This window comes from Vipera ursinii (assembly GCF_947247035.1).
Source record: "Vipera ursinii genome assembly, chromosome: Z".
NCBI classification, from domain to species: Eukaryota; Metazoa; Chordata; class Lepidosauria; order Squamata; family Viperidae; genus Vipera; species Vipera ursinii.
In genome coordinates this window covers 50,862,063-50,879,971 of record NC_139517.1, presented here as the reverse complement: position 1 = coordinate 50,879,971, position 17,909 = coordinate 50,862,063, and the positions used below count along the sequence as shown (strand labels likewise).

General features: G+C 42.7%; 1 protein-coding gene across 1 annotated transcript in view; it reads right to left on the bottom strand.

Moving 5' to 3' along the window:
• The window catches only part of EPHA5 (EPH receptor A5), a gene marked incomplete at its 3' end in the record, with an annotated part of 190,333 nt that overhangs the window by 149,795 nt on the left and 22,629 nt on the right, over positions 1 to 17,909 (bottom strand). Inside the window, exon 2 of the mRNA XM_083378998.1 lies at positions 10,981 to 11,644. Within this exon, the coding sequence (XP_083235124.1) occupies positions 10,981 to 11,644 (664 nt within the window). The remainder of the gene's footprint in view (positions 1 to 10,980; positions 11,645 to 17,909) is intronic.

The window sequence follows — 17,909 nt, the reverse complement described above, 5'->3', positions numbered from 1 at the left end:
AACCAGCCAGGAGGGGCATGGGTCCAATAAACACGTGGTGGAGCTCAGCTTCCCCATGATCCTGTCCACGTCTTCAGGAGTCACAGGATCAAACTCCTCCCAGATAACATCGACAAGACTGCCCGTGTCCTCATTGTCAGACTCTGCCCAGTCGGAGTCCAAACCGGTCCGAATCTGAGCGATTTTGTCCAACAGATATCGGCTAAACTCCTCAGCATGACCCTGCAAGGGCTCCTCCCTCACCTCCTGATTAAGCAGGGAGCGAGTCACCCTAAACAGGGCGGCCGGGCGATTATCTGCGGACGCGATGAGGGTAGCAAAGTGGTTAGACCTTGCCATCCTCATCGCCTGGTGCTTCAAGTTTGATCAGCGAGTGCAGCAACCCAGTGAATCAACATCAGAATTCATCATGGCCTTGAGGCAGGCTGCACGCCTTTGTAAATTTTAGAACCTAGAAGAGCGACTGCGAGACTGGCTCATCTGCGGCCTGTGGAACCGAACACTTCAACAAAGACTTTTTGCCAGGCCGAATTTAATATTCTCAGAAGCTCAAGACAAAGTAATGGCAGATGAAGCCTCCGGGGGTGCAGTTCAAACAGTCCAGCCCACCAAAACGACAAAGCATGAAGAAACAGTCCACCACAAGGATGCCAAACGCTCCGAGGAATCTTCAGAGGAAGAAGATCCTGAAGTCAACAAACTTTAAAAGCAAACCGACACACAACACTGCAGCAGCAAACAGCAAGAGAACACTTACAAGGCAGTTCTCTTACCTAGATGTAAAGGGTGCGGCGGCAACCATTTTTGCGCCGATTGCAGATTCCGGTCAGCCACATGCAGGACCTGCGGCAAGACAGGCCACATCGCAGTGATTTGCAGAGCTCACCAGAGAGACCAGCCACCCAAACACCAGTCAGAAGATCTGACCAGGAGAGGTACCGGGGCTCAGGGTCCATTTAGTGTGGGGTTTTACAGAAGCCGTAGAAGCGTGTGCCGCACTGGGGCCCGACGCCCCCTCAAATCTAAACTCAAATTGCTGGTAGAGCTACAAGGAGTCCCATGTAAAATGGAGTTGGACTCTGGCTCTGCTGTCTCCATTATTTCCCAGGACACCTTCAATTTCGTGTGCAGGCGCAGTAACAAATGGGCCAAACTGAGGCCCTCAGACATAATCTTAACTGACTTTCAAAATGCTCAAGTTAAAGTTAAGGGAGAAGCCACCTTGACTGTAAAATTTAAGGGGTTTTATGGGCACCTGGATGTCATAGTAGTAGGGGGCCAGAGAACAAGTCTCATTGGACTCGATTGATTTGATACCTTAGGCCAGACATGTCAAACACAAGGCCCGGGGGCCAGATCCGGCCCGCGAAGTGGTTTCATGTGGCCCCCGAAGCCATCCTGGAAACAGTGAGGGAACGGTCCCTGCTGCCTTTGCCCTGGCCCAGAGACCCTCCTTCTGCCAGAGACCCCCAGATCTGTCCCACTCCTGCCCAGGCCCCCATAGGCACCCTTGATGCCAATGATATAGAGCTGGCCATGCCCACCCAGTAGGCCATACACACTCCAGCTGCGCCCACCCAGTAGGCCGAGCCCACCCTGGCCATACCCACCCGGCCCCCCGAGGGCAACCACAATGCTGATGTGGCCCTCAATGAAATTGAGTTTGACACCCCTGCCTTAGGCATTCAGATTACTGGTACCAGCTGCAAACCTTTTGTCAGTTTGCGAGGACTTTGCAAATGTTTTTAATTCAGCCCTAGGAACATAAACAGGCCCGCCTATCTATTCAAGCTAGACCCCAACGTAGTTCCCATTAGGGTTAAGCCATGAAGGGTCCCTTTTGCCCTCAAAAATAAAACTGACTCAGAAATAGACAAGCTTGTAGAACAGGGCATTTTACAACCAGTTGATGGTGGGGATTGGGAAACTCCTATAGTCACCCCACTTAAAGCCAATGGGGAAATTTGCATATGTGCAGACTATAAATGTACAATCAATAAGGTCCTTAAGCAACACGCTTACCCTGTCCCAGTGGTCAACCACATTTTAGCTTCCTTGCAAGGGGGTACTATTTTTGCTAAATTAGATTTAGCACAGGCCTATCAGTAATTGCCGGTTGATGTGGCTTTCAAAGTAAAACATTTACAATTTGGAGTCAGCGTTGCCCCAGGCATTTCCCAGGGGATCATGGAATGCACACTTAAAGGCATTCAGGGTGTCTGCCCTTATTTTGATAATGTTCTTATTGCTGGGGAATCTACAGAAGTGTTAGCCAGCAGGCTCACGGCTGTCCTACAGAGGCTTCGCGAAGCAGGCCTCAAATTAAAAAAGAGCAAATGTAGTATTAGGGTCCCTTCAACAGAATTTCTGGGATTTCAAATTGATGCTAATGGTATTCACCGTGCTGAATCCAAAGTGAAGGCTATTAAAATGGCTCCTAGTCCTAAATCCAAAGGAGAGCTACAAACATTCCTGGGGCTCCTCAGTTTCTACCATGCCTTTCTGCCTAACAAGGCTACATTGGCAGAGCCTCTTCACAGGCTCTTAGATAAGAAAGCTCCATGGAAATAGACCGGCATTCATGAAAAAAGCTTCCAGGACTTAAAGGCACTCTTGTCAGATAAATCCACTGTAACTCATTTCAGAGAGTCTAAACCAGTCTGTTTAGCATGTGATGCATCTCCTTACGGGGTGGGGGCAGTTTTAAGTCATTTAGAAAAGAATGGAACACAGGTCCCTATAGCATTTTATTCAAGGACACTATCCTCTGCTGAGCGTAACTACGCTCAAATTGACAAAGAGGCCCTAGCCATTGTTGCTGGAATAAAAAAATTCCATGACTATTTATATCGCAGGGACTTCACGGTCTTTACAGACCACAAACCTCTACTGGGATTTTTCACAACAGACAAACAAACCCCCCACATACTTTCCCCAAGAATGCTGAGATGGTCTATTTTCTTATCTGCATACACTTTTAAATTGGTTCACAAACCTGGTAAAGAAATGGGCCATGCTAAGGGCCTCAGCAGACTTTCACTGCCACTAATGGAACCAGACCCGGCCCTTGCAGCCAGAATTCTGTCCATACAGGACATACCTGAATTTCCCCTCTATGCTGGGGACATTGCTGCAGAAACAGCTACAGATAGAACACTTAGTAGAGTGCTTTCATGGGTACCCATGTGATGGTTGGATAAAAGCCCAGGTTCTGAGTTTCAGAATTACATTGGCAGAAGGCATGAGCTATCAGCCCACAAGGGGTGCATATTATGGGGAAACAGAGTCATAATTCCCTCTTCCCTGAGAGACAGGGTTTTACAGTCATTACATGAAGGCCATCAAGGCACTGTCAGAATGAAAGCTTTAGCAAGAAGCTACCTTTGGTGGCCTGGCCTTGACAAGAACATTGGGGCACAAGTCCATGGTTGTTATACATGGCAGCAATCTAGGCCTGAAATGCCACAGGCTCCAGTTCACAGGTGGGAGAAGACACACACTCCCTGGTCTAGAATTCACATATACTACGCTGGGCTCTTTCAGGGACAGCTCTTCCTCATACTGGTGGACAGCCACTCCAAATGGCTGGAAGTAATTCCAGTTGCTAACATGACTACTGCTAGGACCATCCAGGTGCTGAGAAAACTATTTGCCACACATGGGTTGCCAGATGTCTTAGTTTCAGACAATGGGGCCCAATTCACTGCTCCTGAATTTTAGGCCTTTCTCAGAGCAAATCTTGACATGCAATGTCTGCCCCTTTTCACCCATCCATTAATGGTCAAGCTAAATGTATGGTGAGGACAATGAAGGAATCATTCAAGTGCATTGTAACAGGTGACTGGCATCACAGATTGGCAGATTTTCTACTCTGCCAACATTCTATGCCCTGCACTGCTACAGGCAAAAATCCTGCAGAACCACGTTGGGGGAGGCGACTGATCGCTAAACTGGACAGGTTTGCATCCAGATAGAGTAGCAGAAGAGGCCTCTCAACCAGAACCCTCTAGGGGGGTGCAAATGGGCAATTGGGTATGGGCCAGAAACTATGGACATGGGAATCTGTGGTTTCCTGGTAAAATTACCAAATCATCTGGGCCCATTTCTTACGAAGTGGGGCTGGAGGGAGGGCAAGTTGTCAGACGCCACATTGCTCAACTCATAAAATGGTTTCCAGAATGGCCACTAAGTGAGGACTGTATCCTAAGTTCCTCCCAAGGTCCCCAAACTTGCAGTCAAGACAGCCCATACAAAGACTCTTTGTATGGGCTGTCTTGTCGATATTACCTGGGAGGAGTTTGATTCTGTGACTCCGGAGGAAGTGGACAGGATTATGGGGAGGCTGAGCTTCACCACAGGTTATTGGACCCGTGCCCTTCCTGGCTGGTTTATGCAGCCCGGGAGAGGACACAAAGCTGGTTCCAGGCAGTTATATGGGCTTCTTTGAGTGAGGGTAGTTTCCCTGCCGTCTTGAAAGAGGTGGTGGTGAGGCCTCTCCTCAAGAAGCCTGCCTTGGACCCAGCTGTGTTGAACACCTTTCGTCCGGTCTCCAATCTTCGCTTTCTTGCGAAGGTTGTTGAGAGTGTGGTGGCGCATCAGCTCCCTCTGGTCCTGGATGAAGCGGATTATCTAGACCCGTACCAATCGGGTTTCAGGCCCGGGTACAGCACGGAGACGGCATTGGTCGCGCTGGTGAATGATCTCTGGAGGGCTCGGGACAGGGGATATTCCTCTGTCCTAGTCCTATTAGACCTCTCAGCAGCTTTCGATACCATCGACCATGGTATCTTGCTGCGGCGTCTCAGGGGATTGAGAGTGGGAGGCACGGTTTTGCAGTGGTTCTCCTCCTATCTCCTGGGACGTTCGCAGTCGGTGTTGACAGGGGGGCAGAGGTCGACCTCGAGGTCTCTCGTTTGTGGAGTTCCTCAGGGGTCGGTCCTCTCGCCTCTCCTGTTCAACATCTATATGAAACCGCTGGGTGAGATCATTTGTGGCTTTGGAGTTGGGTATCATCAGTATGCTGATGATACCCAGCTTTTCATTTTGACCCCAAACCACCCCAGTGATGCCCTCAACGTGATGTCCCGTTGCCTGGAGGCAGTTCGGGTCTGGATAGGGAGGAACAGACTTCAACTCAACCCCGACAAGACTGAGTGGCTTTGCATACCTGCATCCCGGGTTATTTCGGATATTCCATCTCTCTCTATGGGGGGTGAACTATTACCCCCCCCGTAGATAGGGCTCGCAACTTGGGAGTCCTCCTAGATTCATGGCTCACTTTGGAAGATCACATAGTGGCTGTGACTAGGGGGGCTTTCGCCCAGGTTCGCCTGGTGCGCCAGTTGCGGCCCTATCTAAGCCGGGATGACTTATGCACGGTCACTCACGCGCTCGTGACCTCTCGTCTAGACTACTGCAATGCTCTCTACATGGGGCTGCCCTTGAGGACCACCCGGAGGCTCCAACTGGTACAGAATGCAGCCGCGAGAGTTGTGTTGGAGTCTCCCGATACTCCCATGTCACACCTCTGCTCCGTGAGCTGCATTGGTTGCCAGTTGTCTTCCGGGTGAGATTCAAGGTACTAGTAATGGTGTTTAAGGCCCTACATGGCAGGGGTCCGGAGTACCTTAGGGAACACCTGCTGCCGGCATCAACTTCCCTTCGCCCTGTAAGTTCCCACAGAGAGGGCCTCCTCAGGGTGCCACCAATCAGAGAATGTCAATTGGTGGCCCCCAGGGGGAGATCCTTCTCTGTGGGCGCCCCGGAGCTATGGAATCAGTTACCGGTTGAGCTCCGGATGGCGCCTGATCTTCGCTCCTTCTGTCGCGATCTAAAGACATTCTTATTTGAACAAGCCGGCCTGGCCTGATGGGGGATTGGTGGGGTTTTTAATTGTTATTTTAATATTTGTATTTACTGTTTTTAGTGGGCATATATTTAATTCTTTTTTAACTTTTGTAACTTCGTATTTTTTATTCTTGCCCTGTTCACCACCCTGAGTCCTTCGGGAGAAGGGCGGTATATAAATAAAATTATTATTATTATTATTATTATTCTTTCATAACCAATGAGGAACTGGGCATAGAAGAGGGGAGTCCAGAAATGCAACATAGATTCCCTGAAGGAGCAAGCCAACCAGATTTCAACAACCACTGTGCTTACTCTGCTGATCAGTTTGACTCTGGGGTGGGCCAACCTGGAGGGGCCAGCCAGAGAGCATCTAATTCCTTTGACTCAGGTGCATCAAAGGACAATGGTCTACCTGGCCCGCTGGGTAAGCTGGTAGACTACAAAGTGACTGGAACTCCAAGGCGTTCTACAAGGGCATGGAAGCTTCCTTCTTATCTTGCTGATTATGTTGTAAAATAAAGAACTATAATGTTGTATGTACTGTAACGTGTCACTGTACTGAAAAAACTGGACCTATGATGTTAACTGACTAGTGTACTGTCAATGAAAGCCTATTCATTCAGATGCTATGATATTTAACTGTCTAGTGTGCTGTCAATGAAAGCTTATTCATTCAGATGCTATAATGTTAACCCTTGTAACTTGTGTTGTTTTTTATTTAAGGTTGCTATGACGTTTAGTCTTGTTAATTGTATTAAGGCCAACTATTGCTAGGATGTTGTCTGATCTAAGAGGGGAGGGGTGTTATCTATTGGGCTCAATTGTAATACCACATGGTTAGCTGGAACAGCTAATGGCTCTCCAGCAACCCAGACTCCAGGTCTCCAGTGCTGCTATTGGCTGTCCCTAGGCGGCAATGGTTGCTTTAAACCTATTAGCTGCCACCTAGGGGCTAGGCTATAAATAGCTGCTAGTTGCAGCCCAATTCTCAGTTCAGATTCTGCAAGCAATAAACCATGAGCTTTCCTGAACTCACTTGCCTCATCTTCTTTCCTGCATGAAGAACTCGTGACATAACACTAACACGATCTTTTGATGTCCATTGTAACTCTGAATACTTATTAAGGGACCAGTCATCATGCACCAAGTCTTGCACACTTTTTGCATCCTATTAGATTGGATGAATATATGAGGTCTCATTGTAAACATTTTTATTATTGTTGTTGTGATTAAATTTATATGATGCCTGACTCCTAGTGACTCAGGGTAGGTGGTCATTAAAAACATTTAAAAACAAAGATCAATGTAAAAAATGTATAAAAACTGCACAAGACCAAAGAATAATCATGGCAAAAAAACTCCTCACATTGCTGAATTCCAAAGCAAACAGAAAATGGTCACCCAGGTCTTTTATTGAAGCTTTAATATGTGAAGCACAGTACTAACTTAACCTCAAGATCACCAGCTAGATATTGAAAGGCCATGCATCCAAACCCTCTCTTTTGATATAGCTGATAAATCTCAATTTGTGACTATGAATTCCTCATTTTTTCTGGCATTTATCAGCTTTCTTTTCTTTTTTTTAATTACAGATGATAATTTACATGTAACAGAGCAACTTGGAGATAATTCACCATTAATAAATTGTTTTTGCTTCAAAAAACCCAATATGAATGTTCATGAACTTTTTAATGTTTAACACATGAAGTGTCACAATGCTATTTCATCCAGCCTCCCTCCAGCATTTGACTTATTTCAGTTTGCTTACTGTCCATATTGCTCTCCAAAGGATGCTATTTCTTCTGTTCTCTATCTGAGCTTGGTGCACTTATAGGAAAGAAACACTCATGTGTGAATGCTGTTTATTGACTTCAGTTTGGCATTTAATACAAGCATTCCTCAGCATCTAGTAGACAAACTGGCCCTTTTAGGCTTCAACACTCCTTTGTGCAACTGGATTCTTGATTTCCTTATTGACAGGCTCCAGTATGTGTGAATTAGGACTAATATTTTTAACACCATTTTCTTGAGCACAGGTTCTCCTCAGCTGTTGTTCATCCTGTTGACCCATGACTATTGTGCCAGGTTTGCCACCAACCATATTTTGAAGTATGCAGATGATACAACAGTAGTGCACCTTTTCAAGATGACAGTGTGCTTACTACAAGGAAGTAGAAGGTTTGATGAACTGGTGTAACAGCTTCGTTTTAAACATAGGAAAAATGAGATTATTGTCAATTTCAGAAAAAGCAGGCACAACCACACACTTTTATGTTTCCCTGTGGAGGTGGTTAGCAGCATCAGGTTTCTGGTGTGCAAGTAACTAGTAGACTAGTTTGGTCGCTCTACAGCAAGACACTGGTGAAGCAGGCAAAGCAGCACCTGCATTTTCTGTGTTGCATGAGAAAAGCACATCTTCCTTCCCATATCCTTACCTTCCTTCCCCTATCCTTTCTACAGAGGGACAATCCTGTCGCATTGCATTACTGTCTGGTCTGGAAGCATTACTGCTTCAGGCAGGAAAGCAGAAAGTTGTGAGGATGGCAGAAAAGATTATTAGCAGTTCATTTCCTTGTATCCAAAACATAGCAAGTAAGTGATGCTTGAGCAAAGTCTGCAGTATTGTCTGGGATGCTACACATCCTCTTCATGACCTGTGAAGGAGGCTTCATGGTATCCAAAGCAGAACATCCAGATTCAGCCACAGTTTTGTTCCAGATAGCACCAAGCTTGTGAACTTTCAAGTTTCCTTTTTCCGCTATGTATTCAAAATGGACAGTGATTGAATTTCATTTTTAATGTGGGACAGTGTGCTCATAGTAAAAAATGATAATACAGCTTGCCTTGCCTTGCCTTGCCTTGCCTTGCCCTGCCCTGCCTTGCCCTGCCCTGCCCTGCATGCCACTATATAAAATACTATTTTGAAAATAATGTAATGTTCCTAAACCCTTAATTATACAAAGGCTACAAAGATTTGTTCATCCTGTGAAACATTACAATTGTAATCATCTTGTACTAAAATAAACATGATGATGTCCATAGATAATTCATAATCCAACTCTGAACCATATTTTTATCCAGATAAAAAGAGATGCCGTAAAAGTGCTACACTCAATTTGCCAGCAAATTTGAAAAACTCAACAGTGGACACAGGATTGGAAAAGATCGGTTTACATTCCAATTCCAAAGAAAGGCAGTGCCAAAGAATGTTCAAACTATCACACCATTGCACTCATTTCACATGCTAGTAAAGTTATGCTTAAAATCCTACAAGCTAGACTCCAGCAGTATGTGGATCGAGAACTACCATAAGTACAGGCAGGATTTCGAAGAGGCAGAGGAACTAGAGATCAAATTGCCAACATACGTTGGATCATGGAGAAAGCTGGGGAGTTCCAGAAAAACATCTACTTCTGCTTCATTGACTATGCTAAAGCCTTTGTGTGGATCACAACAAACTGTGGCAAGTTCTTAAAGAGATGGGAGTACCAGACCATCTTATTTGTCTCTTGAGAAACTTATATGCGGGCCAAGAAGCAACAGTGAGAACTGGACATGGAACCACTGATTGGTTCAAAATTGGGAAAGGAGTCCGGCAAGGCTGCGTACTGTCGCCCTGTCTATTTAACTTATATGCAGAGCACATCATGAGAAAGGCAGGGCTAGATGAATCAAAAGTTGGAATTAAGATTGCCAGAAGAAATATCAACAACCTAAGATATGCAGATGATACCACTCTAATGGCAGAAAGTGAAGAAGAACTAAAGAGCCTCTTGTTGTGGGAAAAGAAGGAGAGTGCAAAAGTTGGGTTGAAACCTAACATTAAGAAAACCAAGATCATGGCATCTGGCCCTCTCAGTTCCTGGCAAAGAGATGGGGAAGAAATGGAGGTAGAGACAGATTTTATTTTCCTGGCCTCCAAGATCACTGCAGATGGGGACTGTAGCCAAGAAATTAAAAGACACTTGCTCCTGGGGAGGAAAGCCATGGCAAATCTAGACAGCACACTAAAAAGCAGAGACATCACCCTGTCAACAAAAGTGTGTATAGTCAAGGCTATGGTCTTCCCAGTTGCAATGTATGGCAGTGAAAGTTGGACCATAAGAAAGGCTGAGCGCCAAAGAATTGAGGCCTTTGAACTATGGTGCTGGAGAAGCCTCTTGCGAGTCCCTTGGACTGCAAGGTGATCAAACCGGTCTGTCCTAGAGGAGATCAACCCTGACTGCTCTTTAGAAGGCCAGATCCTGAAGCTGAAACTCAAATACTTTGGCCACCTAATGAGAAGGCAGGACTCACTGGAGAAGAGCCTAATGCTGGGAAAAATTGAGGGCAATAGAAGAAGGGGACGACAGAGAATGAGGTGGCTGGATGGAGTCATTGAAGCAGTAGGCATGAGCTTAAATCGACTCCAGAAGATAGTAGAGAACAGGAAGGCCTGGAGGAACGTTGTTCATGGTGTCGCGATGGGTCAGACACAACTTCGCAGTTAACAACAACAACAATCCTATGTACACAAAGTACATAGTACCAATTGGAATATATATTTGCAAATCGATTATAAGTTATTTTAGACATAGTATGTATAATTCTGAATTATGAAACAAGTTAGGACAGTTTTGCAGATATATGTACATTGTCTACATTATTACTTTTGTACTATGGTGTCTCAATTATTAAAATCCCTCCACTCAAAAATAGACGATAGAAGTTCTTTAGGATCATATCAGCCACTATAAACCCTTTATAGCCATGTAAGAAAGGGAGCAAAACTGAGCAAAGAAAGGGAGCATAGACATCACATGCACAATTTAATCTAGAATATTACTGTGCTCTATCCTTCCCAGATGCAGTTTAATGAGCTAAGTAGTAGAGAATAGCTTTATAAGCTGCATAAGTGGGGCTGAGTCACCCAGCTGTTAGAGGTAGCAATCAATGGCACTGCAAGAAAGCATATTTATGTGAGAAACAATTAGGCTGCCATCCTTCATTACACTAGTAGGATGTTCTCATTCTGTATGTGTGTGTTTGTGTGTACACATATGCATACACACATGCACACATACATACATTAGCACTGATATTTATTTTCCAAACAGATCAATAAAACTATTTCTGGCATAAAATCCTTACCCTGGCAGGTGCCGTTGTTCTCCTCATATCCTGCCTTACATATGCATTTTCCAATTGGCACCAGCCATTCCCCTTCAGCACTGCAATGCATCCTTGGAGGTTCATCAGTCATTGAATTGTTCACGCATGACCCTAAGACTTCTAGTAGCTGTGAAGAATCTGCTCCGGTGATGGTGTCAGGAAAGATGGCAAGGTTTCGAATCACCAGAGGGCACTTTTTATAATAGACCCGAACAGATACCAGTGCAATGCAGGCCCCCACATCCTGGAAAGCAAGGTAAAATCCCTTTTTGGTCAGAGGTGCAATATCTCTCACCTCTGTATTTAGCTTCATAACTCTATCTCCAAGATCTAATTCTGTAAAACTCTCATCTGCTGCAATGGTATCAATCTTGATGTATTGGTTTTCTTTTACATTCCTCCCATCTTCATAATCAGATTCAAAATAGTACATATTAAAAGTCTCTTTGCAAGTTCCAAGACCTCCTGGAAGGCTGTTACAGTCTCTAAGGGTAAATTTTAGTTCAATGAATATCCGAGAGGCTCCTTTGTTTGAGATCCAGCTTGTCAAAAGCCAATTATTCTGACTCTGTTCCATCACTCTACATACTTGATATGTGTGGATTGGTGCATAATTTTCATCCACCTCACCAATTTCTTCCCACTAGACAAAGAGGGGGAAGAGAGAAAGAAACAGGAAAAAAACAATTTTAAAAATCAGTTCGCAAACATTCACATTTCTAGATTTAATAGTATAGAATGAAGCAAGTAGTAATGAAAAAATTAAAGTACCAAACCTTATCCATACCTTTAAATACTGATTTTTGTTCTCCACAAGTTATCCATAGCAGCTTAAGAATAGATTTTACACTGTCCTCACTAAGCTTTGTTTTCTTATTATCGATATGTTAGATTTTTGTGACAAGTAAAATGCCATTAATATCCAGTTAAAATGCTTTAATTTGAGAATCTTAAAAACATGAATATTACAAAATGGTCCACCAAGAAGCAAATTAGATAAACTGTATTCATATGCCACTTATTTTCCAGCTCTGAGAATGATTAAAAAATATCTGCATTTTGATTGCCTATTTTATTTTTGTCTACTAAATTGAAAAAAAAAATCTTCCATCTCCTCTACCTACTCCTATTTTTTCTATCAGTTAAATTTTAACAGGAAATGGTTCCTGATTAAATAGTCCAATTCATATAGATGCAGATGATTCAGTAACTTTAAATGCATGTAGCAATATTACTAATGTCACTTGATATGAAATCCCTCCAAACTATTAGAATTTTTTTCTTCCTCTTGCATGCTTACCATTCTTATAATTTCTCTCAGTTGCACTTAAACTACCTCTTTTAATTCTGCTCCATCTTTCCTCTAAGGAAAAAAATACATGGATATATGTGCACATCTATGCACAACCACAAACTATTGAATCCCTGTATACTTAGCCCTCTCCTCAAGACAACAGGTTATATCAGATCTCAAAGAGACCTATGACAAAGAAGAGTGGAAATGTTCAGCCCTTGACATAAGGCTATTTATTCGTTTATCAATCAAACAATAAACAACAATCTACTGAAGGCACCATTAAGAACATTTCCACCATTCCTGACAGGGAAAGCCAGCTGTATAAAACAGATCAAACCACATTCCCCTTTTAGCATTGATAATGTTCCCTGGTTAAGTAATGAAATGTCTGCAAGAAAACAACCAAACTTAGACAGCACCATATATTTTCTCAGCAGCACATGTGAAAGAGAGATTATATAACTGAACTTCCTTTACCATTAGCAGAAAGACGTGATGTTATTTTGGCACTAAATGATTCTCCAAGCCTTTAACAGTCTTAGAAAGAGAACATACATGTGTTTTAAGTATGCAGTGTTAAATCATTTATTAACAGAGTGACTCCTGCATTGGTAATATTCAGAGGTCAACAGGTCTGGTGATAATCAGAATGTAAATGCCCAGTGTCAATGAGAAAGTCATCACACACCACACACACACACACACACACACACACACACACACACACAGAGAGAGAGAGAGAGAGAGAGAGAGAGAGAGAGAGAACATGTAATAGATTAGGCTAAAGAATATAGGTAATCCTTGATTTACAAGCATTTGTTCAACTGTTCTAAGTTACAATGGCACTGAACACACTTACAAGTGTTGCAGTATCCCCATGGTCACACAATAAAAATTCAGATGCTGGGCAATTGGCTCATATTTATGATGGTTGCAGTGTCCCAGGGTAATGTGATCACCTTTTGCAATCTTCTGACAAGCAAAGTTAATGGGGAAGCCAGATTCACTTAACAACCATGTTACTAACTTAACAACTACAGTGATTCACTTAACAACTGTGGCAAGAAAGATTGTAAAATAGGACAAGACTCACTTAACAACTATCTTGCTTAGCAATGGCAATTTTAGGCTTAATTGTGGTCATAAATTGAGAACTACATGTGCTGTATATAAAAACTCTTTTCAAAGCAGACTTTGGGTTGAACATCTAGAAACAATTTTGAAAATAGGAAATTAGTTTGGTTTGTAAATAAGGCACTCCTAGAGGAAAAAATTGTCTCAACAGAAATATTTTGAGTCATGTCTTTTGGTAGCCAAGGAGTGCTCGTGCAGTCTGGTAGATAGGTTTTTTCCTATTTGGCCCACATAGTTCTTTTTACAGTTGTTGCACTGGATCAGGCACCATATACCAAGTCCAGTGCAACAACTATGAAAAGAACTATGTGGGCCAAACAGGAAAAAAACTATCTACAGACTGCACAAGCACTCCCTGGCTATCAAAAGACATTGTCCCTCATGTCTGTCCACGAGGACTCGGAAGGACACATGTTTGATCTAACTGGGACAAAAATTATAACCCAAGCAAAGTCAAGGAGAGAAAGAGAATTCCTTGAGGCCTGGTTCTCCATCAACCAATCAGTGAACAGACACATTGACATTGACCCCGCCTATCGCCCACTGAGAGCGAGAGAGCTACTTCAACTGAAGTACCAGAAGCAACATTCCAAACAAACCAAACACAATTCAAACCACACTGAAGATGTCCCCCCAAGCAGAGATGCAATGTTTGCAACCTGATTACCAAGTGCAGAGATCAAACCAACAACCCAGCTACCAACCTGAGCTACTAATATTCAAACACATGCAATGGTGGGATTCAGCCGGTTTGCACCACTTCGGCAGAACTGGTAGCTAATTTTTTGTTGCCCAGGCCCAGAATGGACTTCCGGAAGTAGCATCCAAACAGAGAACTGGTTGTTCACATATTTGAATCCCATCACTGAACATATCTCATATATGATTCTTGTCAGAGCTACAGCACATCAAAAATAAATCTTTGTCTATGTCAACCTAAAAGAGATTCAGGAATGGATTAAGTCAGCAGTTCTCAGCCTTTTGTTCACCATGGATCATGGTAAATACTTGAAGGCTACAGACCTTCAAGACTTTAAAGCACAGAACTGCATCAAGCCTTCATGGACCCCCTGTGACAATGTCATGGACCTCCCCCAGGGGTCTGTGAATCACAGGTTGAGAACCACTGGATTAATTTGTCAGAGCTGATTTTCTCAATTTCCCATTGATTCCAGTCTCATTCATTTCTGTCATTTTTGCTGCATCAATAAAAAAACTACCTCTTCTAAATGCATTTGGACCAAAAAAACTACATATTTTTTGTGCATTTCTTCAATATCTCTTTTTGTGCACTTCTTCCAACTCATGCAACTATTTTAAGTATTTTTCCTGCTGAATGCTGCATATATTTTCTATGCAAACTATGCAAACATTGTCTTTTTTTTCTTTTTGTGTACTTTTGGAATTGTTAATATCATAAAAACTCTGCACACTCTGAATTTGGAGAGAGGTACATAGTTCCTGAATAGATTTGCAAATTTTTTTGGATCAAATGAATTTCTCCTCCATCTCTAGAATGAGAACAAAATGGCAATATAACAAAGACAATAAAACAAAAAATTGAGCACATTTAGTTATGAATGTCCAAGTTTACTTCAAATAGAACAAAACAAAATAAAAATGAAGAGGTTATACAGCTTCAAACTGTCCTTGAGTTTATCAGATAAATATTTAAGCAACTATGTTGGTTTCATCTGTGGTATTATGCTAGACTGAGCTTTTATAATTTCAGTTTTCAGAGTGTCCCAAGCTTCTTGAATTGAAGAAAGCAAAGGCAGCTATGCTTCTTCTGCAACTAATAACTACAACCAAATGTGGAATCCAAGAAAGAATTTGGATCTACTCTTTCCTTCCTTTTCTCTCAGTGTCCAAAGGTGAACCAAGATATAGCACATTGACAGAGGTCCTTCCAATTCCATCTCAGACCATTCTTAGCTCCACTGATCTGTCAACTGGTCAATTTTTGGAGAAAGTTTGTTTAATTTTCCATAAGACTAGCACTGTACACTGATTTATAGGATCAAATTATATAGGAGATGACCAGGCTGATCCTGAGGGAGGGGTCAAGGGCATCATCAACCTTGAGTCCCTTTGAACCCATAAGAGATCTAAGTCCAGCCCATCTTGATTTTGATTGACCCTTATCTACCACCAACTTGCTTTGACCATTAACAATTCAGATTCTTGTGGAGAGTATTAGCATGCAATAAATCTGTATTTATTTGAACCACTCCGGCTCCTAATTTCTTAATTCTTGACAATAATCTGATCTACTAACAGTCAAAACAAATAAAGATCAGCTTAATTCAAAGTGGTCTGGACTTCTATCTCTTATAGGTGTGAAGGGTCTCAAGGATGATGATGCGTTTGACCTCTCCCTCAGGATCAGCCTGGTCATCTCCTATAGATTAAGTTACACTACTTGATGTAGAAGAGGAAATTGGCAAGTAGCCTTGCACAAATTATAATGTCTAAAATAAGCCTAATAAATACATAAACACATTCAAGTTCTATCTCATAAACATTTCTATTTTAGATCCTAATAGATCACTGATTACTAAAAGGATAACCTTTAATGGTTCTCTAAGAACTCACTTTTTAAATCTAACTCGGGCTTTCTTTTTTTTGCTAATCAGGTTTCCAGACCAAGTCCTTTGAATTGCCAGATAGGTCTCCCTTCGCTCCAATACATATTATTTGAATCGAAGGAGGCCACCTAGCCATCAGTGGTCCACAAAAACCAAACCATTTGTAATCATTATGTTCTTGCCCTGTTAGTTCTAGTCTCTGTATTTGCTCTAAAAACTTTATCTTCAGTTCAGTTTGGATTCCTCTTCTGTCTGGGTTCATCTGCTTTAAATAGAGAGTCTTATCCAATTTTGTAATTAATGCTTGGCTATCCAGGCTTTCAGGAAACTGTCTTTGTTGATCTTCCACGTCCTCTATGTTACATCACTATCTTGCACATTAAGTTTTCCCATAGTATGTTGTTGGTCCTTAAGGTTATTTGCCATAGTGATAGTTCCTTGTACTTTTAAAGTTGTTGGTTCTTTGGATAGTTGGATATATTCCTCTGTCTCAATAATAATATCTTCCAATTTTATTATATTCTGAAGTGTAAATTCTTTAGTTGCAGTCTCGGTTTCAATTTGTGACTTAAGGTTGGCATGTAAATTATTAAATCTGGAGATAGACATCTCAGTAACTCTGTAGATTGTTTCAAGTATGAGGTTATAATCAAGCAAGGTTTGTGGCTGATCCTTCTCCATTTTGTAATAAATATAAATAGTCCTTGGTGGAGGCTATTTTTCAAACAAAAATCAGTAAGTGTCCACCTCCACAAGTCTAAGCCAAATTCATCTCCAGCTGTTTCAGGTTTTTATCTTAATGCCAAGGTAAGTCCAAAATGTAAGCAAGCTTGTTTGCCAATAGTACTCACTAAATATCCTCAGAGTACTTCAAAATACAGTATCCTTTTATTTATTTCTTTTTTGTCCCCTTTTTTAGACTAATAGGTAGAATAGTCCATTTCTGTAAATATAGGAACTTTGGGCCAAAAGTAGAAAGGCAGTAAGTCCAATAAATCAGTAGAAGGCTGTTTCTTTTCTCTCCCAATGTAGACAAGGCCGCTGTTGAGGAGGGTGGGGAAAAAATCCCTTCCCTCTCTCCTTGCAGGGGGAAGCAAATTCAAGAAGCTTTTGACAGGGAAAGTAGACAATTAGGAAAACAAGAAGGCAATTCTCACCCAGTTTTCAAGTGCTTTCAAGTGCTTTGTTGTGCTTTTGGCTTTGGCAGGAAATGGCTAAATGATGGGCCATGGGAGTGGCCGATCCTTTCTTCTTTGGTTCGGAGAGTAGCTCCAAGCTGATAGGAGGGCCGCCACCCTTCTACTGCGGACTGGAGAGACCTCTCCCCCACTCATCGCCCATCCAGGGCAACTTTTGACCCTTTTAGAGGGGGCCCCTGATGAAGAAATCCATGCAACACGAGGAGCAAATCCTTCACACGTCTGGGAGCACCAAAATTCCGGAACCGGAAGCCCCTCCTTTTTTTTTCTGAAGATGGTCAGCAAATGAGGGAAATTTCCCAGCTGCAATGGCTGTTCCTCCACTCTGCCCCTGTGGCCCGAAACGCTGCCTTCACTGCTCAAAACACTGAGCACACTGCTGTTTCCACCACCAGCAATTTCCTTTCTTCCTCCCCGCCTCTCCAGACATTGCAGCTGATCTCTCACCCTCCATGTCAGCTGCCAGCATCTCCATCATTGATTTTATCCTCTGAAGTAATCCGAGGCCAGGTAGACTCTCCCGAATAGTTTTCAACACCATTCCTTTCATGCTGAATTTCTTCATCTTCAGTATGAACTTACATTCGTATGAAATTTTAGTAGCCCAACTCTGCTTAGTTGTCCCTATTTCTGAAAGGTGGTTCAGTCCAGTTCATTCATTTCCCTCGCTAACCCCTACACTTTTGAGAG